The sequence below is a fragment of the Gymnodraco acuticeps genome, unplaced genomic scaffold (genome assembly GCF_902827175.1).
Source record: "Gymnodraco acuticeps unplaced genomic scaffold, fGymAcu1.1, whole genome shotgun sequence".
Lineage (NCBI taxonomy): Eukaryota > Metazoa > Chordata > Actinopteri > Perciformes > Bathydraconidae > Gymnodraco > Gymnodraco acuticeps.
Window position 1 is genome coordinate 465,556 of NW_022990206.1, and position 20,348 is coordinate 485,903.

At 40.5% G+C, this 20,348-nt stretch overlaps 1 protein-coding gene across 1 annotated transcript; it reads right to left on the reverse strand.

Moving 5' to 3' along the window:
- Positions 1-15,674: 15,674 nt before the first annotated feature.
- On the reverse strand, positions 15,675-19,718 carry LOC117547498 (zinc finger and SCAN domain-containing protein 22-like). The gene is made up of 2 exons (XM_034218285.1): positions 19,343-19,718; positions 15,675-18,223 (listed from the first exon to the last, which is right to left on the reverse strand). Exons 1-2 carry the CDS (start codon positions 19,521-19,523, stop codon positions 17,304-17,306), a joined length of 1,101 nt encoding a protein of 366 aa, XP_034074176.1. The 5' UTR covers positions 19,524-19,718; the 3' UTR covers positions 15,675-17,303.
- Positions 19,719-20,348: the final 630 nt, after the last annotated feature.

Sequence of the window (20,348 nt, forward strand, 5' to 3'; positions counted from 1 at the left end):
CGACTGTTTAAATGGGTAAACGTTTTTCGGGCTGCTAAGTTAGGATCGCGGAGAAATGCTCTCCGCAGACCCATTCTCACAGCGTTATAAACCTTTTTCTTACTCAATATCAAGCCACACTTACTGTTTTTACTTCGGCTGTGAGTGTTTGTGTGTGCTCAGGATGAGTTTCGCTTGTTCTCGCTGTATCGCCGACCCGGAAGCCTGTCCGCTCCTCGCAGCAACGAGCCTCGCAACTTCCCGACCAATCAGAACACACTGGGCTTACAGGGAGGGCGGGGGGCAGGAGCTCCAACAAGCCGTTTAGGACAGGGAGTGAATACCGGTGAATACATATACTTTACAGAGATGCTGTATGAGAAACCAATGTGAGTTTGGAAAATTGCACAGTATAAATCTATTTTAGTATACCTCAACAATGGAATTATGATCAGTAGAAATGGCCATGACATGGGACCTTTAAATAAATGTAATTTGCTGGGAGCTGAAACACTCGAAACAAGTGGAAATCCAAAGAAACAAATTAGGCAACAAAAACACACCTGTGAATATGTTATCTCCATATGCACCGCCAAAGATTAAACAGATAAATGCACAAATAAATGCATTCTATACAAATTATCATGAATAACACAAGGTTTCAATCATATGCCAACCCAGTCAAAAACAAATAGCCCATATATTAAAACATATGGTGGTTCATATGAGGTTTCAGCCATTAAGTGGAAGGAAAAGGAAGAAGAGAGATCTTTGAGAGACTGAATGCACACAGATAAGTGAGCTGAATTAATTCACTTAGGTTGCCTGAGGACTCTGTCCTGAGCCAAGGTCACGATAACTTTGTTGTGGGGGAGTTCATCATTTTAAAAGATATCTCTCCAGAGCTTTTATACGGCAATGTATAAAAAAGCAAAATGTTTTTGAGTACCTGGACATGATACGGTGCACCTTGAAACTGCATTGAGATGAGGATGAAAGAGATCTGAATGCTTTGATGGAGAGTGGAGGAAGAGGGAGAGCTTTGACTCAAGGGTTTGTTGATCTTATCAGTTGTTTTGAACATCCTCTTATTGCATTTCCTATTCCACAGATGACTTGCCTGAACCCTCCCTGCAAGTTGTATACCCAAGGAAGTCTAATTAGTGGTCATCTCAGCAGTCTGAGAAATTATTAGTATAGAAATCTATTCCTTACATTTTTTAATTAACTGTGAGTTTAACTGTGAGTTTAAAGGGGTTAAATGGGCCTAGTTTTAAGACAGATATTTCCTAAAGTTCTAAGATAGCTATTATGCTCAATTTTACATAAGTTCGTAAAACAAATGGCTCTGTGTACATGATCAATATGTCCTTTTGGCTTCAATGTATACTTTTAGTATATTGTTTTCTAACATTGAGCTCAGCCTTTGGAAGCATGCTGGAGAAACAGAAATGTCCTCCATTAATTATTAAACCCTTTATCCTTTCCTGGACCGAGGCCAGTTGGTCTAATGGGTGAGTCCATTAATGTTACTGATTTTCAGGGTAACTGTTTCATCTAGAAAAATATTTTCTAGGAGGATAAACAACAGAGTAGCCCCAGTGACCGGAGTGGGGCACGTCTAATCCTGATGTATTCATCCAAGCCTATCCTCTCTGGACCCCATTGCCCCCGTTGGCCCGCCGAGGTCATAGCGCCGGGTTGTTAGTGAGAATCCTCTATTATGAAGCTTCATCTCTAATGAGGCCCACTAAACTCACTGACCAGCCAACTGGTTTCTCTCTTCTGCTCCTTTTCTCAAAATAGTGTAGTTGCCAACTAAAAGTCGTCAGTATTAAAGTAAATACAGTATTTCGGCAATTACAGTAATTTGCTACCAGAATAATCTGGTAAGAAATGCCAAAATAAATATGACTTTCCCAGAAATTGCACCAAAGTGTGACTAAAACTGAAAACTAAAACATATTGTTTCAAATGTGACTCTAGCCAAGTAAATATTCTTGGAAGAAGTGACACATAATTCCTCGCTGCTTGACTAAAGATTGGTGTGGAAACCTATGAGACCACACCAAGGGAACCTTTGGAGAGAGGGGTAATATGAGGACAAAGACTGGCTTCTGTGTGTAACTAATATGTTGCATGTCACCTGTCCATCCCTCATGTTATTCCCCACTTAAAACTGTCCAGTGAAGCAGAAAAGTCCATAAAAGGATCCTGTAAAAAACAGCATGTGATGAAGTGCAGTAAATAGCCCATATAACCAACAAGTGCTGGACAACAGCATGAGGTGAACAGCTCTTTAACAGATGCCACTCATTCCAGTGAGGAACAATAAACAAATGGTGACATTAAAGCAAGAATAAAAAGGAACAAAAGGCCCTGCCTCCTTAATGACTGTTGCTACGCCTCCATTCTCATATGGCACATAAAGTAAGAATGGTGGATTTATCACATAGACAACATTCGGGTCTGAAAAAGTCAAGCCAATGTCCCTTTAGCCATGTCTAATAGTCTTTAAGGGGACTGGTAGCAAAAAGAAATCAGATTGGATAAAACCACATTTTTACTTCTCAATGGATTTTCTCAGTAAACATTTTCTTATTGAGTTTTTGGTTTCAATAGCTAGTTTCAAATTTTCTCCAAAACAGAATGATGTTTATTTTGTAAAAAAAATACATGCATCATGCTTTATTTTCTATATGTCCAAGAACTTTACCCCTTTCTTGCAGTGTGTTTTCTGTTAATGAAAGTTGGGGTTTCTTACATATATCTTTTTTTTATATGCTATGCTAACGTCCAAACATGGTCACCTTTGGCTTCAAGAAAAACAAGATGGCGACAACCAAGGTGCCAAACTGAAGGCATAACAACTGTAGTCAACAAACCATTAAATAACATCATGGTGGCTAAGTCTATGTGGGAAATCTGCAGTAAACATACCTACCACTTTTGGTCTTGTTCTTTCAGTTTTTTACAATAATGAAAAAAAGGAATATCTGATTGACACACTTCAACATGTGAAGTAAACCAAGCTCGAAAGACCGCCAGTGCCTAGTTAGTGTCTTGTTGCTAAGCTACCGCAGGAAACCCGCCATTCAGAGGGAAGGACTTAGGGAACAGTCGATTGCACTGAGGTTCCCTGATGTAATGCTATGTGAAATATACTATATATATATGTTCTATTTATGCTTAAGAAGTAGTGTTTGTTTACATTTGCTTTTTCAGACACAACCAATATGCTTCTGAGGTGTTTGACTTGTTTTATGAAACTGAAGGTAGTTCTAAGGAAGGCCAAAAAACGATTTTGTCAATCCTTTTTGATTTGCTATCCCTCTAAGCATCATAAAACTCTAAAGCTGGGTGATTTATTTTGCCACTTACAGGCGATCACTGCCAGTTGGTGTAAAAATACACCGATTTCCCTGTTTGCCTGGATAGGGGGATCAGAATTACAACTGTGCCAGTAATCCCAGAGATTTATGGCAGTACATGTGCACCAGGCACATCAACATTAAAAGACCGTTCTGAGATATTATGGCAGGGCAAAGAGCGGATAGGCTGCAAGAGAGAGTGAGAACGGAGGGGGAAGTGATGGATGGGAGGGAGGTGGAGGAGGGAGAGGTGCAGAAAGGTGAAAGGGGGATAAATAAAGAATATGTTATGAGGAAGGAGGCCGAGATGAGTTGAATAGAAAGAGAGGGGGAAGGGCATCAGTGTATCTGATCTAAAGAAACTGATATTTGACTGTGCACAAGAACAGTAGGATCAAACATGATTGTAGACCTTACAGAATAGGTGCACGTTGCATAAAGTATATAAGGGGAACTTAATTGGTTGTTGTTCTTGAATTCAGAATACCTCCATTGTTAACAGACAACAAAAGTCAACCAAGTCCTGTTTTTCTTCTTATGCACATACAAAACATTCTCCAGATCGTCCTTACTCTTACTTGTTTCTTTCACTCACTTATCCTAACCATAACCAACACATGCCTAACCCTAACCCTTACCATTAACCTTACCCTTACCCTAGCCCAAACCCTAAACCTAACCAAGTCTTCACCCTAAAATTAATGATTCCCCTCATGGGGACCTCCATTTTGTCCCCATAAGGGAGGCGAGTCCCCATACGTGACTGTGTAAACAGATTTTTAGGTCCCCATAAGTATAGTAATGCTAGGCCACACACACACACACACACACACACATTTCCATTATAGTGTTTCTTTATATTTGTTTCACCTCTGTGAGCCTTTGAACAGCTCAACTTCTAGAAGCATTTTATGTCCAGGCACTTCCCCCCAGCCCTTGGGTAGTACAGTACCTGCTTTACTTTTTGTTTCTTTTGTTTACTGTTGATGGTATTTGTGACTGAGGTCTGTAATCCTATTACGACAAATTCATTTCCTGTGATGCTTATTATGACTTTTCCGATAGATTCAATGTTATAATTAGTCCACATGGCAAACCACATTAGTGTAAGGCCACAACTCTTAATAGCACCAGAGACTTTGGCCTCATTAGGCGCATTCACACCGCAGTACTTTTCCCACAAAGGTTCATGAGAACTCTTTAGTTCTCATGAACTAAGTACAGATCGCGTTCACACCGGAATAAGTCCCTGGGGGAGGATTAGGCAAATGAAGCCGCTGACGTCACTTCTTCTTCTTCTGCTTTGGGTTTACTGGCAGGCCGCAAACCACTTCACGGCGTATACTGCCGCCCAAAGTCCCCGGCCGGAAGTCTCCGGAGTTGGGGACTGGCAGCGCCATATAGATAGATGTGATCTAATTATATACAAATACTGCATTTGCACTTTTTCACAAAACGAAAACCACACCATTGGGAAAGCTTAATGTTTTGTTCAATACAAAAAAACAGGGAAAGGCTTGAAAAACACAGAGTTGAGACTCAGGGTGCAGGGTGAGGGTCTCAGTGCAGGTATTCAGGCTCCATTGAATCCCCCTCTGGTTCTTGTGCTGAAAGAGGGAGTAACAGACAGGAGAAAGGGTTATACACACCTATATAGCACACCTATTGGATGGGAAATTGCCTTGGGGAGATAAGGTGTTTACTTATATAAAACAGTAGTATTAAACTTACCTTGTGTTTTCACTCTCACTTAAGTCCCTCTCCCTTTGCCATCAATCCAAAATCAGCTGAGCTGCAACATTATACAGACAGGTAATAATCAACATAATCACAAGGACACAATATGGCTCTGCTAAAAACACTCACTCTTACACGCACCAAAGTTATATGTATCTAATATTTAACTCCCTCCACCCCCGCATACAATCCCGTTTAGAAGCCCCTCTTCTCTAATTCAACAACGTTGGACCAAATAGACATTAAGAGAACGGAATTTACAATTAAAAGGCTGTTCAACGTGTGTTGCTAACTTGCTTCGGTATCCTAGCTTAATCTGTTATCTGTAAACGTTCCCTAAATCTACTAATTTAGGGATAATCCACTGACATTCTTTAATACACATGTTAATTTGAATCAGATGTACTGATAATATCCGCAATATAAATCTTTAAACTTCTTCTTACCTTTAAAAGTCCGTCACGAACGGTCTATTATGCTGCAACTCTATAGCTCTGCTAGCCTTGGCGCTAACTTCCGGGGAACGATTGAGAGGCTCCACGATCCGCCATTGCAGTAAAAAAGTGGTCCATTAGAGTGAACGGAGATGACGTTACTCTCAGTCTATATGGCGCTGGGGACTGGCTTCAGTAGAAGCTGCTGGGACTCCCAGCAGCTTCTACTGAAGCCTTCCGAGAAAATCGCCAGAACGCCGACACCTCCTCATCTCCACCGCTACAATGTTTTATTTTGTGTTGCCGTAAATTAGTCTCTCTGCGTTTCTGCGCTGGGCTAATGCTAATGCTAATAATGCTAATGCGAGGATAATAAAATGGCGGCTTCACAAAACCTTTTGGGAGTTTTACGGGGCGTGGTTTGTAATCCGCCCAGCCAATCAGACATAGGAACCTTTTTCTCCCACGAAAGTCCCTGGGGCCTCATTTATAACGCCGTGCGTAGGATTCACGGGAAGGTTGCTTACGTAGTATAAATCCAAAAAATAGGTACAGAAATGTTCCGACATTTTCCGATTCACCAAACATTGCGTACCGGCGAGGAAAGTGCGTACAGCACTTCCTACGCCGGTTTCCCTTTATAAATCACAACCGACTCGAAATGCGGTGCAGCTTTTACGCCCATATTTGCCTATAAATAGTCAAAGAAACGCCCATTCATTCATTCATTCTGACTGACTGCATGAAGAAGATCGCAGGAAATGACGACAGAACAGCTAAAAAAGACATCTCACACCGTGTTGGATTTTGGTTATTTTGGGGAGGTCGAGATAAATCATATTGTTTGGTGGATGCAGTTTGAACCAGAGTAGCAGCATGGAGGTTGGATCGTCACCAAAATAAATAAATAAATGGCCCGAAAAAGGTTAATGACAAAAACAATACACATAGCCTTCCTCAGGCAGTGTGTTTGTAGCGGGGACAGGAGACACCTTGATGAGAAACTGTAAGAAGTGAACGGGGAATCCCCCCGATGTGGAGTCATGACAACTGGATCTGAATTATGTTTTTGTATTTGGTGGTTTGTGTTCCAGCGCTGCAACCCTATATCCACCAGTTAAAGGAAATACAACTAATGTGTTGTGTTATATTAGCTGTACAATTTACCATATATGGTGTTCTTAGCTTCCATACCTCCTGTGTTTTACGAGCGACTTATCAAGTCTTGGCAAACGGCATAAAACACGATTAAACATGACAGTAGCCTATATAAAACCATGCTCCTATCTACAACCTATAGAAATGCAAAACGGCGTCAGTTTAGACGTAATTCTGTCCTTCTGCTTACCGCATCATTTATGAGAAAACATTTCATAACATTAACACAACATATTCGAGGTGGTTTTCAATAACATATCCGTATTTATTTATTTATCCAAGTTATGTTTTTGTGTGCACTGAGGAATCGCAAACAGGCGTTTGTTTAAACATTTTAAGATTGGCTTTAATCAATGTTTGAAAATGAATTCTTCATATATGATAAATGAGAGGTAACATTTTATTGATGGTATTATTTCCACATATTTCTCTCCATTCTTCCTTCTGCCAAAGATGTCGCAGTTTCTCGTCTCTCCCGTTTTTGTGCTTAGTGCGTACGCATGGGTTAGAGTTTGCGTGGAGGACCGCACATTTTCCCGTCAAGTTAGTATTTTATAAATCGCAAACATTGCGTAGAAACTGGCGTACGCCATCTTTTGAGCGTATATCCCTTTATAAATGAGGCCCCTGCTCTCTAGCAGGGGGTGAAAAGGTTATCATTAACTAATTTGAGTTCCGGCTCTTTTTGGTGTGAACGCAACATTTCGGAACTATATCGGAACTAAAGTGGGAAAAGTACTGTGGTGTGAACGCGCCTATTGACTCAAGAGGGAAATTAAAAGGAGGGAAGTATTTCTTATTAATTAGTCTTGGAGTTTTTGTCCGTGGCAGTAATGTTCGTTTTAAGGGACATTTTGCACAAAATAATGAAATAATTACAACTTCATCATCTTGTTTAATTATCTTTGTTTCCAGTAGTCTTCAATGACCTTCTTCTTTCACACACAGTGACGTCACGAGCTACCCACAATGCAACGCGCACCATATATACACTCAACAAAAATATAAACGCAACACTTTTGTTTTTGCTCCCATTTTTCATGAGATGAACTCAAAGATCTAAAACATTTTCTATATACACAAAATAACCATTTCTCTCAAATATTGTTCACAAATCTGAAAAAATCTGTGATAGTGAGCACTTCTCCTTTGCCGAGATAATCCATCCCACCTCACAGGTGTGGCATATCAAGATGCTGATTAGACAGCATGATTATTGCACAGGTGTGCCTTAGGCTGGCCACAATAAAAGGCCACTCTGAAACGTGCAGTTTTGCTTTATTGGGGGGGTCTGGGGGGGTCCGAAAACCAGTCAGTATCTCGTGTGAGGGGTAGGATTAGGGTTAAGGGTAGGGTTAGGGTTAGGGTAATGTTGTGAATCGAGTGTTCGTCGTCCATAACATACGCCTGCCCATACCATAACCCCACCACCACCATGGGCCACTCGATTCACAACATTACCCTAACCTTAATCCTACCCCTCACACCAGATACTGACTGGTTTTTCAATATTTGAGAGAAATGGTTATTTTGTGTATATAGAAAATGTTTTAGATCTTTGAGTTCATCTCATGAAAAATGGGAGCAAAAACAAAAGTGTTGCGTTTATATTTTTGTTCAGTGTATATATATAAATACGCCATTTTTCTGCAGGTGCAAAAATCCTGGAGGTGCTAATATAAACAGCTAGCTAACGTAGCCAGGCAGAGCGCACTAGGTTTTTTTTCTGAATTAACGACTGAAGAAATCGCTGCATGTCTTCGGATTACATCTCTGGACTTGAGGGGTGTGCTCTAGGTCGTTACCAGCGTAAACTAGAGCTGTGTGGGTTGTCGGATTGCCCTTCCAGACTGCCTGCAGATGTATGGAAAAACGATCCTCGAAAGTGGAATTCGGTCGATTTTGGCAGCATCTACGTCTATCTTCTGGAAACACCAGGTGAATACCCCACTTGTCACAATAATATTATCATGCCAATGCATATATGTGGTATTTTAGAGTTGACTATATTGATTAAGGCAATAGACTATGATATTCTGCTTGCACCTCGTGTGAAATGGCGGATACCGGAAGTACGGTGTCGCCCTCGGCCCAAAACCCGTATGTGTGTGTGAAAGACTACGTCACTGAGGAAGCATCATCATTCATTCATCTCCCAGGCTGGCCTTGAAATCACTTAAACTCCTGGCAGCATACAATATATGCTTTCAATTCCACAGTCCTCCAGAGGCATTGTTGTATCTCGAGATAATACAGGGATCATACAGATGCAGGCATAATCCTGCCACCTCCTCTCTGTGAAGATAAAATCGATGAGTCATAGAGCGTTCAGACGGATATTGGTGTGTGTGTGTGTGCGTGCGTGCGTGCGTACGTACGTACGTACGTGCGTGTGTGGAGTAGGGTCAAACCTGCTGGAAAATGAAAACAACAATGTTTTCCAATAGGCCACTATTAGATTGATTAGATTATTTTCAGAAGGTCATAACTCATCATCGGCAGAGCGACGTGATCTAAAAGCAAATCTGAAAAGCAGAACAGTAATCTGTATAGCTTTGGTTTTCTATTAAGGTTTTGTCAAAATGTGATGTTTAAATAAAAGCCTTCTTAACATGATCTATCACATAGTTATAGACACAGTTGCGAAATGTTCCTCTGCTAAACAGTAGGACAATGTTGTATTTTTCTCACCTAAGACGTTCTGGCAATATTGATGCACTTTGTCAACGCTGATCTGAATCATCTGCTCAGTAACTGGCAGAGGAAAACTGATAGCTTCAGTCAAGCTCCAAAAACTTTAAATCAGCAAACTGTGAGTCTGAGCCAAACTCATAAACAGCATCTGACATCTCTGAGATGGATCCTTTCTATAGACTTTCCTCTTGATTAAATAAAAACACACTTATTTATTCTCTACATTCTATTATTATGAGTGTTTGGATTGCCTCCTCAGGTATTTCACGAGAAACTCCTCAACCACAAAACCTTATGGATACATATGAGTTTTGATGAGTACAACTAAATGTAATTTTAGCTTTGTTTCATTCAAAGAAAATGCCACGCTACAAAGACTAAACAGCTGGCCTCACAGTTCAAATGTACCAACATGTATTTACAATCCTTCACTGATTAACATGTTGTATCGCATTTGTTTAATCTGCACGCAACTACATGTGGCAAGCTAGAGGGGTTTATGCCACACTATTTTTAGTCCAGACTCAGTGAGTTCCTGGCATCTCTAATGGTTGTGTGTCAACTTCCCAGTGATGTCACGTTAATCAGGCAATTATGCATATTCCCCAAAATGTCAAACAATTCCTTTAAGGCTGTTTTACATTTAAATGATGACTGATGTGTTCATGAAGAAACACAATGCACTCAGGCTCCAACTGCCATCTCTCATTATTCTATCAAATAAGAAATTGTGCAGAAAACAGAGTAATTGACTGCCTTATGCAAGACAATGTTCCCATTTTACGTAATTTATGCAAACTGGCAGAAGATGTAAATTGATCAATTTTGCTGTCTTGATCAACAATGAGGTTTTCGTATACACAGTGTTCTCCAGTAAAGTACAGCTCAGACTGTGCTGATACCGACTATTTTCCTTGGATGGGCCTGGAGTGGCTGCCTGCAGGGCCACAGGAAAATAGTGTACAGGCTCCCTGCAGTCTAATCTGAAGAGATGAATGCTGCTCCCCTGGAGTGAGAGAAAAGTCAATAGATGTCTGGATAACATGTGTATCTGACACATAAAGCTGACTCGTAAAACCAGGGACAGAGCACCACACTCACGTACAAGTGAATGACTTGCCTTATGGTCCTGAGTTGAATGTGCAAATGTATGCCGATGATGTGGTCATCTTTGTACATGGGAAAAACACTGAAATGATCTCATCCTGTCTCTCTAATGCTTTGGACAAGGTTCAACACTGGCTGCTGAACAACATTTGCTTACAGTTAAATGTAAAAAAAACAGTATGCATGATGTTCAGTAAACGACCAGTCAAAATCGAAGGATCCAATGTGTTTTTAAACGGAGCAGAAATAGAACTAGTCTCCCAGTTCAAGTATCTTGGAGTCATACTGGACTCGAACTTGACTTTTAAGAAACATATTAAGAAAGTATCCAATACCATTAAATTCAACTTGCAACATTTTAAACAAATAAGACCTTTCTTAACTGTCAATGCTGCAAAGTCATACCTCCACTGTATGATTCTATCCCACATTGAATACTGTTTGACAAACTGGTCGTTTGCTTGTGCCACAAACCTGAAACCAATAGAAGAGACAAGAGAGCTATCAAGGTGTTTGACAGAAAGCCAAATTCATACCACCACTGTACCATCCTTGAAAAACACAATTTCTTGAGTTTTGACCATTTTAAGTCTTTTAAAAGTGTGTGTTTTTTTAATAAATGCTTACATGGACAGCCCCCTTCCCCCCCCCCTCCCCCCTCCCTGAGGGGAATACATCCACAGAAAACACACTGGACGCTGCACTAGGTCAGAAACCAGAGGAGTCTGAAGTCCACCATAGACGGACCACTTTCCGTCAAAATGTACTTTCCATTAAAGGCAGCTCATTCTGGAACTGTCTCCCAACTGAGATACGGGATTGTCCCACTCTCAATAGTTTTAAAGGTCAACTCAAAGAATGGTTGAGCAACAAACAGATGTGTAATCACCGCTAAATGCACTTACAGGGGTATCTCCTTTTGCACTTTATGTAGCTCTTTTATCTTCTCTTGCACTTGATGTAGCTCTTGTATCTTCTCCTGCACTTTATGTCATAGCTGCAACATTGTACTGCCATGTGGTAAATGCTTGTATGCTGCTCATGCTCTTTCTGCATATCATGTATTTATTTTTGCTATGTATATAATGTCATGTTCTTAAATGTTGTATGTGAGGGACTACGGATGGAAATGAGCTAAAAGCTCAAATCCGGCATATTTACAGTTTGAAGCATTAAAGGTGGGGTAGGTAATTTTGGAGAAACCAGCTCGAGTGCCCTAGAATTTGAAAATACGCAACTGGAAAAAATCTGCCACTTCCTTAAAGGCCCTGTCACACTGTCCCGAAATTGACACCCGATGGACACACGATAAAGGAAATGTTCAAATTCGGCTGTGATCGTAGCAACATCGGGCCATTCGTGAGGGCATCTTAAGCCATCGTATGACCGCCGGTGGAGTTTCTCAGGCTCCGGCAGCAACTTCGTGAGCGGCAACTTCGTAAGGCACTCGTGAGGGCATCTTGTCAAATCGTGTCATCTTCGTGTTATCATCGGTGCATTCACCCTCACTCTGATCGGGGCGAATGTCCGATGGCACCGATGATAACAAGATGACCTCACGATGGCCTTACGAAGGGCACAATTGACACACGAATTCAACACGAAAATGAACCTTCGCAAGGTCCTTCCGCAATTTTTTGGCATGCCAAAGATTTTGCCACCGCTCACGAAGTTGCTGCCGTTTTATTGCACAACAAAATCATGTAAATATATTATGTAAATAACCCAATTTGTGTTCTGTGAGACTAAAAAGGATATAATATATTATTTTGAAGGACAGTTGACAGAAAGTTGTTGTTGTTATGGAAACAACATTACGGAGAAAACGTAATATTTTCTAGGCCTACATATAACGACGGATAAAGTAAAGAACAAAGTCTGAAGATATCAGTACAGTATCATAGTACTGTAACATAATTGTTTTTGGTACTTTCATTGCAGTTGTATGTCTTAAATGTAATGTAAATGTTGCCTTCGTGTGTGGTTCGGGGCCATCTTCGTGCAAAATTCACAATTCCATATTCGTGTGTCCATCGGGTGTCAATTTCGGGACAGTGTGACAGGGGCTTTACAGAGCCCCTCCTTCAACACACACGAACGCGCACATGACCATTGAGGGCACGAGATACATTTGTGCACAGATGGAAGGCTAACAGGCAGGTAGGCCATCCAGTTATTTTAGCCGGGCCGATGATTGGTCGTGCTTTTTACAGTACTACAGCTTCCACAGATGACATGTTTTTTATGGATTTTTTGTCAAAGCACTTAAGATATTCATTGCTATCGGGATGTTAAGAGCATTCCATGGAATATAACAAAAAGTTTACCTCGAGCCGGTTTCTCAAATGTACCTACCCCACCTTTAATTGTTAAAAATGTTCATCAATGTACATTGTCCCTCTTCAAATAAACGATTAAATGAAATGAAACAACAAGTGCACACCATGCAACACACAAAGATCAGGTACAGTCTTTGAATGCCCAAACATAAATGATAAGACAGCTTTCCTCTGTTCCTGCCCATCCTGAACTATATATCTATTTGTTAAACCACTTTTTACAGATAACTGTCCTGAGGCTGAAATATATTAACCTGCCGTCAGAGACCTATTTACAAATGGGATGTAGAAACTAAATATATGAGACCCCTTGACTGATCTCCAGTGCCCTCTACGTTTCCAGCGTGCAGCCAACCACAAATCATATTTATGAAACTTAATATTCTTGCCAGCCTTGTGTGTTGTAAACTGACATCTTACCTGAATGCTTAAACTGGAGATCCATCAACATTTTAATAAGATCCGAGAACACTCATCTCACCGCTCACTCAATCAATCTGCTCTGAAACCTCTGTAGCTCATAAATTACTGATGCTCTCTGCTATTTTTTAGATATAAAGGACATGGCTGATTGATCAAAAATGTTCCCTTAATAGGAAGTTAGGAAACCACTGTCAGTTCCCAGGATGTTTTTGATTCAATTGTCTGACAAAAGGAGGCAACAATCCATGTTTGGGTGCACTTTTCTTAAGAATGCAATTGCAAAGGTCACTCAATAACCACCAGCTATACAAAAAAGCAGCTCAGTAGCTGATTGCAATGAAATGGGTTGGTGTTGCAAATACACAAAAGGTGGATGTTGAAAGGCCAAACAGGCTTTCATATAGTCACTTTCTACGAGATAAATAGTCTGGATGGTAAGTGATGAAGGTGCAAACGTCTGTGAACTATTCAAGTAAAATGAAGTCTGATTTGGAAAGAGTGGTTGTTGCTGTGGAATTGATAAACTTCCATTGATATCCTTTTTTGGTGGGATTGAGGCAGACATCTGAGAAATGTAATATTTATCTCAAAACCTGAGGCGAATTTGGCCTTGGCTAGATATAGCCTAAGGGAGAAGATATATTTTTTAATAATTTGAAATTGAATCACATTTTCTAGGTGTCAATTACACAACCGTATATAATTATAGACCGAAAAGCCTCCAGCTAAAGCTCACTGGAAATATAATTACATTTTTTGACATGAAATAATTTAAATCAATGAGGGGTATATTTTAAAAATCAAACACTGAGCAATGAAAATTATACGAGGAGAACAATTAAAAAAGATTAGATGATGCACGATTCTCATATGAATATTATAACACGTCAGCATCTGATATTGACTGCTGATAACACATTGTACTGATACATTATATCATCAGACAATAATAGAGTAGAAAGCTTGGATGGTAGATTGATTCACCTACAAGGGATGTTGAACTTCATAACTTCTGTTTGGCAGCTACTGACATTTGATATGAACAAATGAAATCTTGCATATGAACTGCTCTCATACCCTCAGTCTCCTGGTCTCATAGTATTGGACCTCCTGGCTCTTCCTGTCGTCTGCATCCACCATTTCCTCCCTGCCAGCACCTCGAGGAGACAAGGCATCTCACTGCAAATCACAAGGCTCTGTCCAAATGAGTCCTGGTAAATCTCCCTGTCATTCAACTCAATCCAGCTTCATTGTTTGCAGAAGAATACATTGTTATGACCATGATTCATATCACAGGACTGAGTAATAATTCATATCTCAAAAACATAATTTTTCATTCATTCTGCATGATTGACTGGTGTATACATTAGCAGAAGACAGATCATGTATTATGAGTATATTGGCTGAATACTCGAGGCTATAACCTATTGATGGCAAATACAAATTGAAGTTATATTTATTTATTTTTCTTTAAGTATAATTTTAGAACCAGAGCCACTCATCTCAATTTTACCAGTTTCATTTAATCAGTCAGATAAATAAATAAATAAAGTTACATACCAGAACATTTGTTCAAGAAGGTGGACATTTCAAAAAAGGATTGGCAAGTTCACTCGTGAAAACCATCGAGATGGAAAGTACCCCATCAGGTGTTGCATTGCTGTTACTACAGGCACATAAAGTAAAGTGTGGGTCTTTGTTATACACTATTGGAAAATAGGATTTTTAGTGGTGTATACATCAATGTGTTTTAATGCAGAGCAGTATAATTTAGAGTTAAAGGTCACCTATTGTGCAAAATCCACTTTTTTATTTACTTTATACACAAATATGTGTCCCCACTGTGTAGAGATTCAGAAAGTTTCGGGTAAAAAGATTCTCTCTCTTTTTGTCCTGATCCATCTATATAAAACCCTGTCTGAAAATGAGCTCATCAGATTTTGACAGCTTGTGTCACAGTGGTATTGGGTTGTGCAACCATTCGCCAATAACCAACCAAGGTAACACCCGCCCACCTAATCACCTGAATCTCGAGAGCACTATTGGCTTATTTTTAACACCTCGCAGAGGCTAGATACAAAATCAGCACTTCTTAAACAGGACTGAAACAGAGGGGTTTATGGCATGCGACAATGCATGATCTGTTTGGTATTTCGAGCCAAACACTTTAGAGACATGTTTGTATATCTGACACCCATGTTTGTATATCTGACACCATTATGATATGATGGATATTGACTCAGTGTCACAACTATGTGGGGCATCGTTAATGCTATAACACCTGTAATTTAATAACCGGAGTCTGTCTGTATACAATTACCTGTCCCCGAAGAGACTCCAGGTTTTCCTCTGTGTATCAAGTAGGTCGATAGCAGGGATCATCAGCTCCATTTCACATTATCTCTGTTTGCATATAATACAAGACAATTGCAAAAGATACTCAATTGCTAGTTTATTAAAAAATAACATTTAATACGCCATGAGACAACACTGTACATTAGTGTGTGCAGGGGGAGCATAGATGTTCCCGACAATACTGTGAGTGTAGGGTTGCTGGTCGGCTGTGAGGTCGTGCTGAAGTTGTCTCATGCTGCATTCATCACGCTTTAAGGGTTCACTGGTGTGCGACCCAGAGCAACAACTGAGCCCTGACATACTCTGTCACACATTTTATTTAGTTCCTCTTCTTGCAGGACATTCAGATGCAAATTCGATTTTTCTGCTACAAGCAGGGACAGATTCCATGAGAAAACTCACAAACCCTGAGTTTCTGACTTTTGAAAAAGGTGTTTCAAATCAGACGTTAGTATTTCTGGTATGCCCTCTTGTTATGAATGCAGCATTAGTCCTGAGAGGAGAAAGGAGACCGTAGGGTCAGGATCAGTCTAAGGTGGGCAGTGGAAGTGTGTGATTCCATGACAAACCAATCATCACGTCTGAAAATCAACCATATTCGAGGCAGCTCCCATGTGAATGAACATTGAGGTGGAAACACAGGTGAACGTAAATCTTTTCAGACTGAGACCCCTGAAGAAAAGTTCAGCTAACACTGTATGGCCCTAGTATAGAGTGAATTTCAGCACCGTCTTAGACAGATGCAATAGTGCATGTCATACAAAAAAAAAAAGACACCATTAGAATCCAAAATGAACGATAGATTTAGACTAGTGGTACTTTACAAAATATCACATTAGTTCATGAAATAGTGGAGCAGTCTCACAATAGATCGATCCATATTTCAATGGACCACATGAAGCACTGACAATGTGAGATGGCAGTGTTTAGCTGTGCAATTATGTAACAGCACTCAACAAATTCAAATAATGACTAAGAAAGGAGGTAAGTGCGAGGTCAGACTTCTTGTGTACTTCAGTCAAGTCCACAGTTTCAAGCTGCATTTCAGTGGCTTTTTGTTCACCTGAACTTAGTGCCTTTTTTTAATTGCTACATAAAAAAAACTGCTGGCAGTTTTAGTCTTAACCAGATGACATACAGGTTTCATTTGGCAGGCCATTAGTTCTCTATTAATTGAGAAAATGGGGATCATTTCATGTACTGTCTTCTCCTTTTAGGACCTAAAATAAGTATTACAAGAAAGATGTCATGTCTGCAGATTTGAAACTCAACAGTAGACTGATGAATATGAAATGACAGGTTAGTATTAAGCCATGACCGTGTTAAACATTGTTGGATTTCTTAATGCATCTCAGTTTCAAGGCATATGTGGAAGACTTCATCATGCTAATTATGCCTAAGGAAAGTCTACATAATTCAGAAAAGTCTAGCTAATAACTCAACTCTGTTAAAAGATGTAATACTCCAGTTACAGGTGAAAGAAATAAGTAGATGACATACTAAACTGGCTAATACAACTTTTGTTGAGGGAATATGGTTCGGAGAAGTGTTAGATAAGAAACCTTCTCTATGAGTTGCAGAATCCCTAGTTTTTTAGAAAGTAGGAAGATAAAAGCCTTTTTTTTTTTATTGGCAGCGTTTTTAGCTTTTTGTAGGTAAATATCCCTCATCATCAATAGGAGTCACAAACTGGATCAACACTAACATCATTGCCCTGAGAAGTATGTTCCCTCGCGGCTATGGGTCTGGAGATGCCTTTTGATTTTGTCAGAGCGGCTGAAGCACTTGCCACACACAGGGCAGCTGTATGGCTTCTCCCCAGTGTGGATTCTCATGTGTACCTTCAAGTGAGCCATCTGTGTGAAGCCCTTTCCACAAATCTGGCAGCGGAATGGTTTTTCTCCCGTGTGACTACGCTGGTGCTCCTGCAGTCTGCCCGAGGAGCTGCAGCATTTCCCACATACTCCACAGCGGTACGGTTTTTCTCGAGTGTGCACTTGTACATGCACATGCAGGTGGCCAGCATGACTAAACGCCTCCCCACACACCTTGCAGCTAAACGAAGACATTTGGCCTTGTAGGGGCGATTTTTGATGAGGGCAGTCCACGGCATTGGCTCCTTGATTGCGCATTTGAGAGGCCTGCCCTCTGTTAGCACCAGCTCCATTTCCCTTAGCACCAACCATCTGTCCTCCATTCTCAACCCCAATAATGTCAATGTTGTTCTCATTCGAGCAGTTTGGGTTGACTGGTGCGAGGGGCTGGGCGCCGCTGTTGGAGGAAGTAGAGCCTCTGTGGGCTCCTCCACTCTCCACCTTCACGTGTCTCGAGGACCCCCGAGATGCAGGATCCCTCTCCCTGTTCTCCACACCTTGACTCTGAGGAAGGTTGGATGTGTGCGGGCCTTCCTGGGGATATTCATTCACAACACGTGGGGGAGTAAACATGTTCTCGGGTGTGGCGCAAGAGCCATGACCACGAAGCTGATCATCTCCTTGGACGGGCCGGAGATCTCTTTTATCCTTAATCTGAATTGGGATGCGCTCTTCATGCCCCATGCTGGGACTCCACTCACGACGGGGATGCTCACCATCCTCCTCTTCCAACAGCGCCATGGACGGACGATCTGAGAACACAACACAAGGAAAAGGTTCAGATTAAAATATTCACGTCATTGCTTTTTGGTAAACCACCTCTTCACAACACATATTTTTACATGAAAAATGCTGAGCTGAACTTACTGTCCTGTTAACTAAACAACAAACAAACTAAATATTTTAATTCAGTTTTGCAGACCTGGTCCTTCATGGATGTATGTTTCTATGTTTTCTGTGAGCGCTAAAATAATTCAAGTTTCCAACAATATCCGATAGACAAAGTGCTAAGAGTATTTAAACTTTGAATAGAAATATCTAATTGAAATCTGTAACAGTGGTGACACACAACATGTCTTGGTTGGAACTAAGCTGTCCAATAAACAGTCTAGCCTCCTGGATCAATTATCAATTAAGTTTCAAAAATCAGGGGCTGGTAAGCAATACTTTCTCATTTAATGTGTTTAAGTCTTCTACAAAACAGTCCGTGTAAATACCGGGGAAACCCTTGAGATTGTAAGGGTTGTGTACCATTAATCACAGTGGATGTAATTGAGATATTTAACAATTGTAAAGCAAAAAGATAGATGTCAGGTGAAAGTGTATGTAAACATTTTGTACAAATTGGTCTAAATGTAAGAGTACTTGGCGTATTTACACTCAGAATAAACAATGGCACCTTGGGCAACACTTGCAGTAGTTTCAGCCATAAGTTTACTGTGTGGTTAGAGTTGTACTATATTGGAGTAAACAAAAACAAACACTGTGACACAACAAGTGACACAACAAAAAAATGTTTGCAGTTGTATCTGTCAGATAAATCATGAATAAGAACACTGACTACGTATAAACGCACACTAGTATGCAGTTTAAGCTAAATGCTAAACCATGTATAGGCTAACCTAGCTGGTTGCTAACGAACAAAGGTTGCTACGCGCTAGCCGCTCCACAACAACAGCAGCTAAAGTCAACTAGCTGGCTAAAGTTAACTTGTTTGGAAGTGAGTCAACATCCTTCTGACAGTATTTGGTGTGTTGTGACATTTATTTTTTAGGTGGTCATTTCCCTTTTACTACCAAATGCCACCACAAGACTTGGCAGACTGTAAATAAAGGGGCGCAACTGCACTGTTAGCTTTTTGCGGAGCTAACCTGGCCATATTTCGATCCCAGCGTCTCGCAGCCTGCGTCTCAAATGGTCGTTCTCCCGCTCCCTGATCGCTATCTCCTCCTGGTACTCCAAAATAGTATCCTCGACAGATTTGTATATCTCCTGTGCAGCGAGCATGAGACGCTCAGTCAAAAAGACGTTTAAAAACTGCAGTTTGGTCATTTTCTTGGGTTGCACGGAGCACTCGCTGTTCTCCAAAATGGACCAAAAAAGATGCTCGACCCAATCACGTGACCCGGAGTTATGTCTTCTCCGCTTGCTGCTCCTTCTTCATCGTTCCCCCAAGATTGTCTGTGACCCATCCATGCTGTGACCCCACTGATTGTGCTAGATTTTGGAGTTGCAGAGGCGACGGATTTGGGTTAGTTGCGGCTTTGAATGCTGTAACGTAACACTAATTAGGTCACTGAATATGGTGCTGCTGCCATCACCGTAACAGAAAAAGACAGTACTGTATAGAGTTTATACTAATGCACTATGACCTTAGAACTCTGTTATTTCAAGGCTCATTATTCAATAAGGCACAATATGTCAAAGGGCCATGTAATATCATTACATTTGAACGGATGCACACTTTTGTGGTTCTCATGTCAAGCACACCCCCTGTGAACAAGCTTTGATATTATACATGAAGACCAAACAAAGCATTCTGTATCTTATTTTGAAAATGTTCTATCTGAGTAATAAGAAGTCCCAACTACAAACAACACAGTGTGGGAAGTTGGGAACTACATAATTGTCTATACAGGACAGTTTGTGGACACCATCATCGCAGTATGAGTTCAAGAGAGACTTTTATAAATTGTGTTTGAAAACCAAATTAGAATATTAGCTCACTTCAGGGGCACAGTCATAAAAAAATTAATATTTAATTCAATTTTTATAATGTTTCCCTTTTCTATATTTCTTCGACTTTTGCAGGACTTAATAACAAGGGAAGTATTTCAAATAACTTTTTAATGTGAATTTGTAGATTATTGTTTCATC

What these genes read in the sequence shown, in the direction of transcription:
- LOC117547498 (XM_034218285.1), bottom strand. Translation starts at nt 19,523, where the DNA reads ATGACCAAACTGCAGTTTTTAAACGTCTTTTTGACTGAGCGTCTCATG. An exon ending in TGGGATCGAAATATGGCCAG is followed by an intron (nt 18,224 to 19,342) that starts GTTAGCTCCGCA and finishes TTGTGTTCTCAG; the next exon opens with ATCGTCCGTCCATGGCGCTG.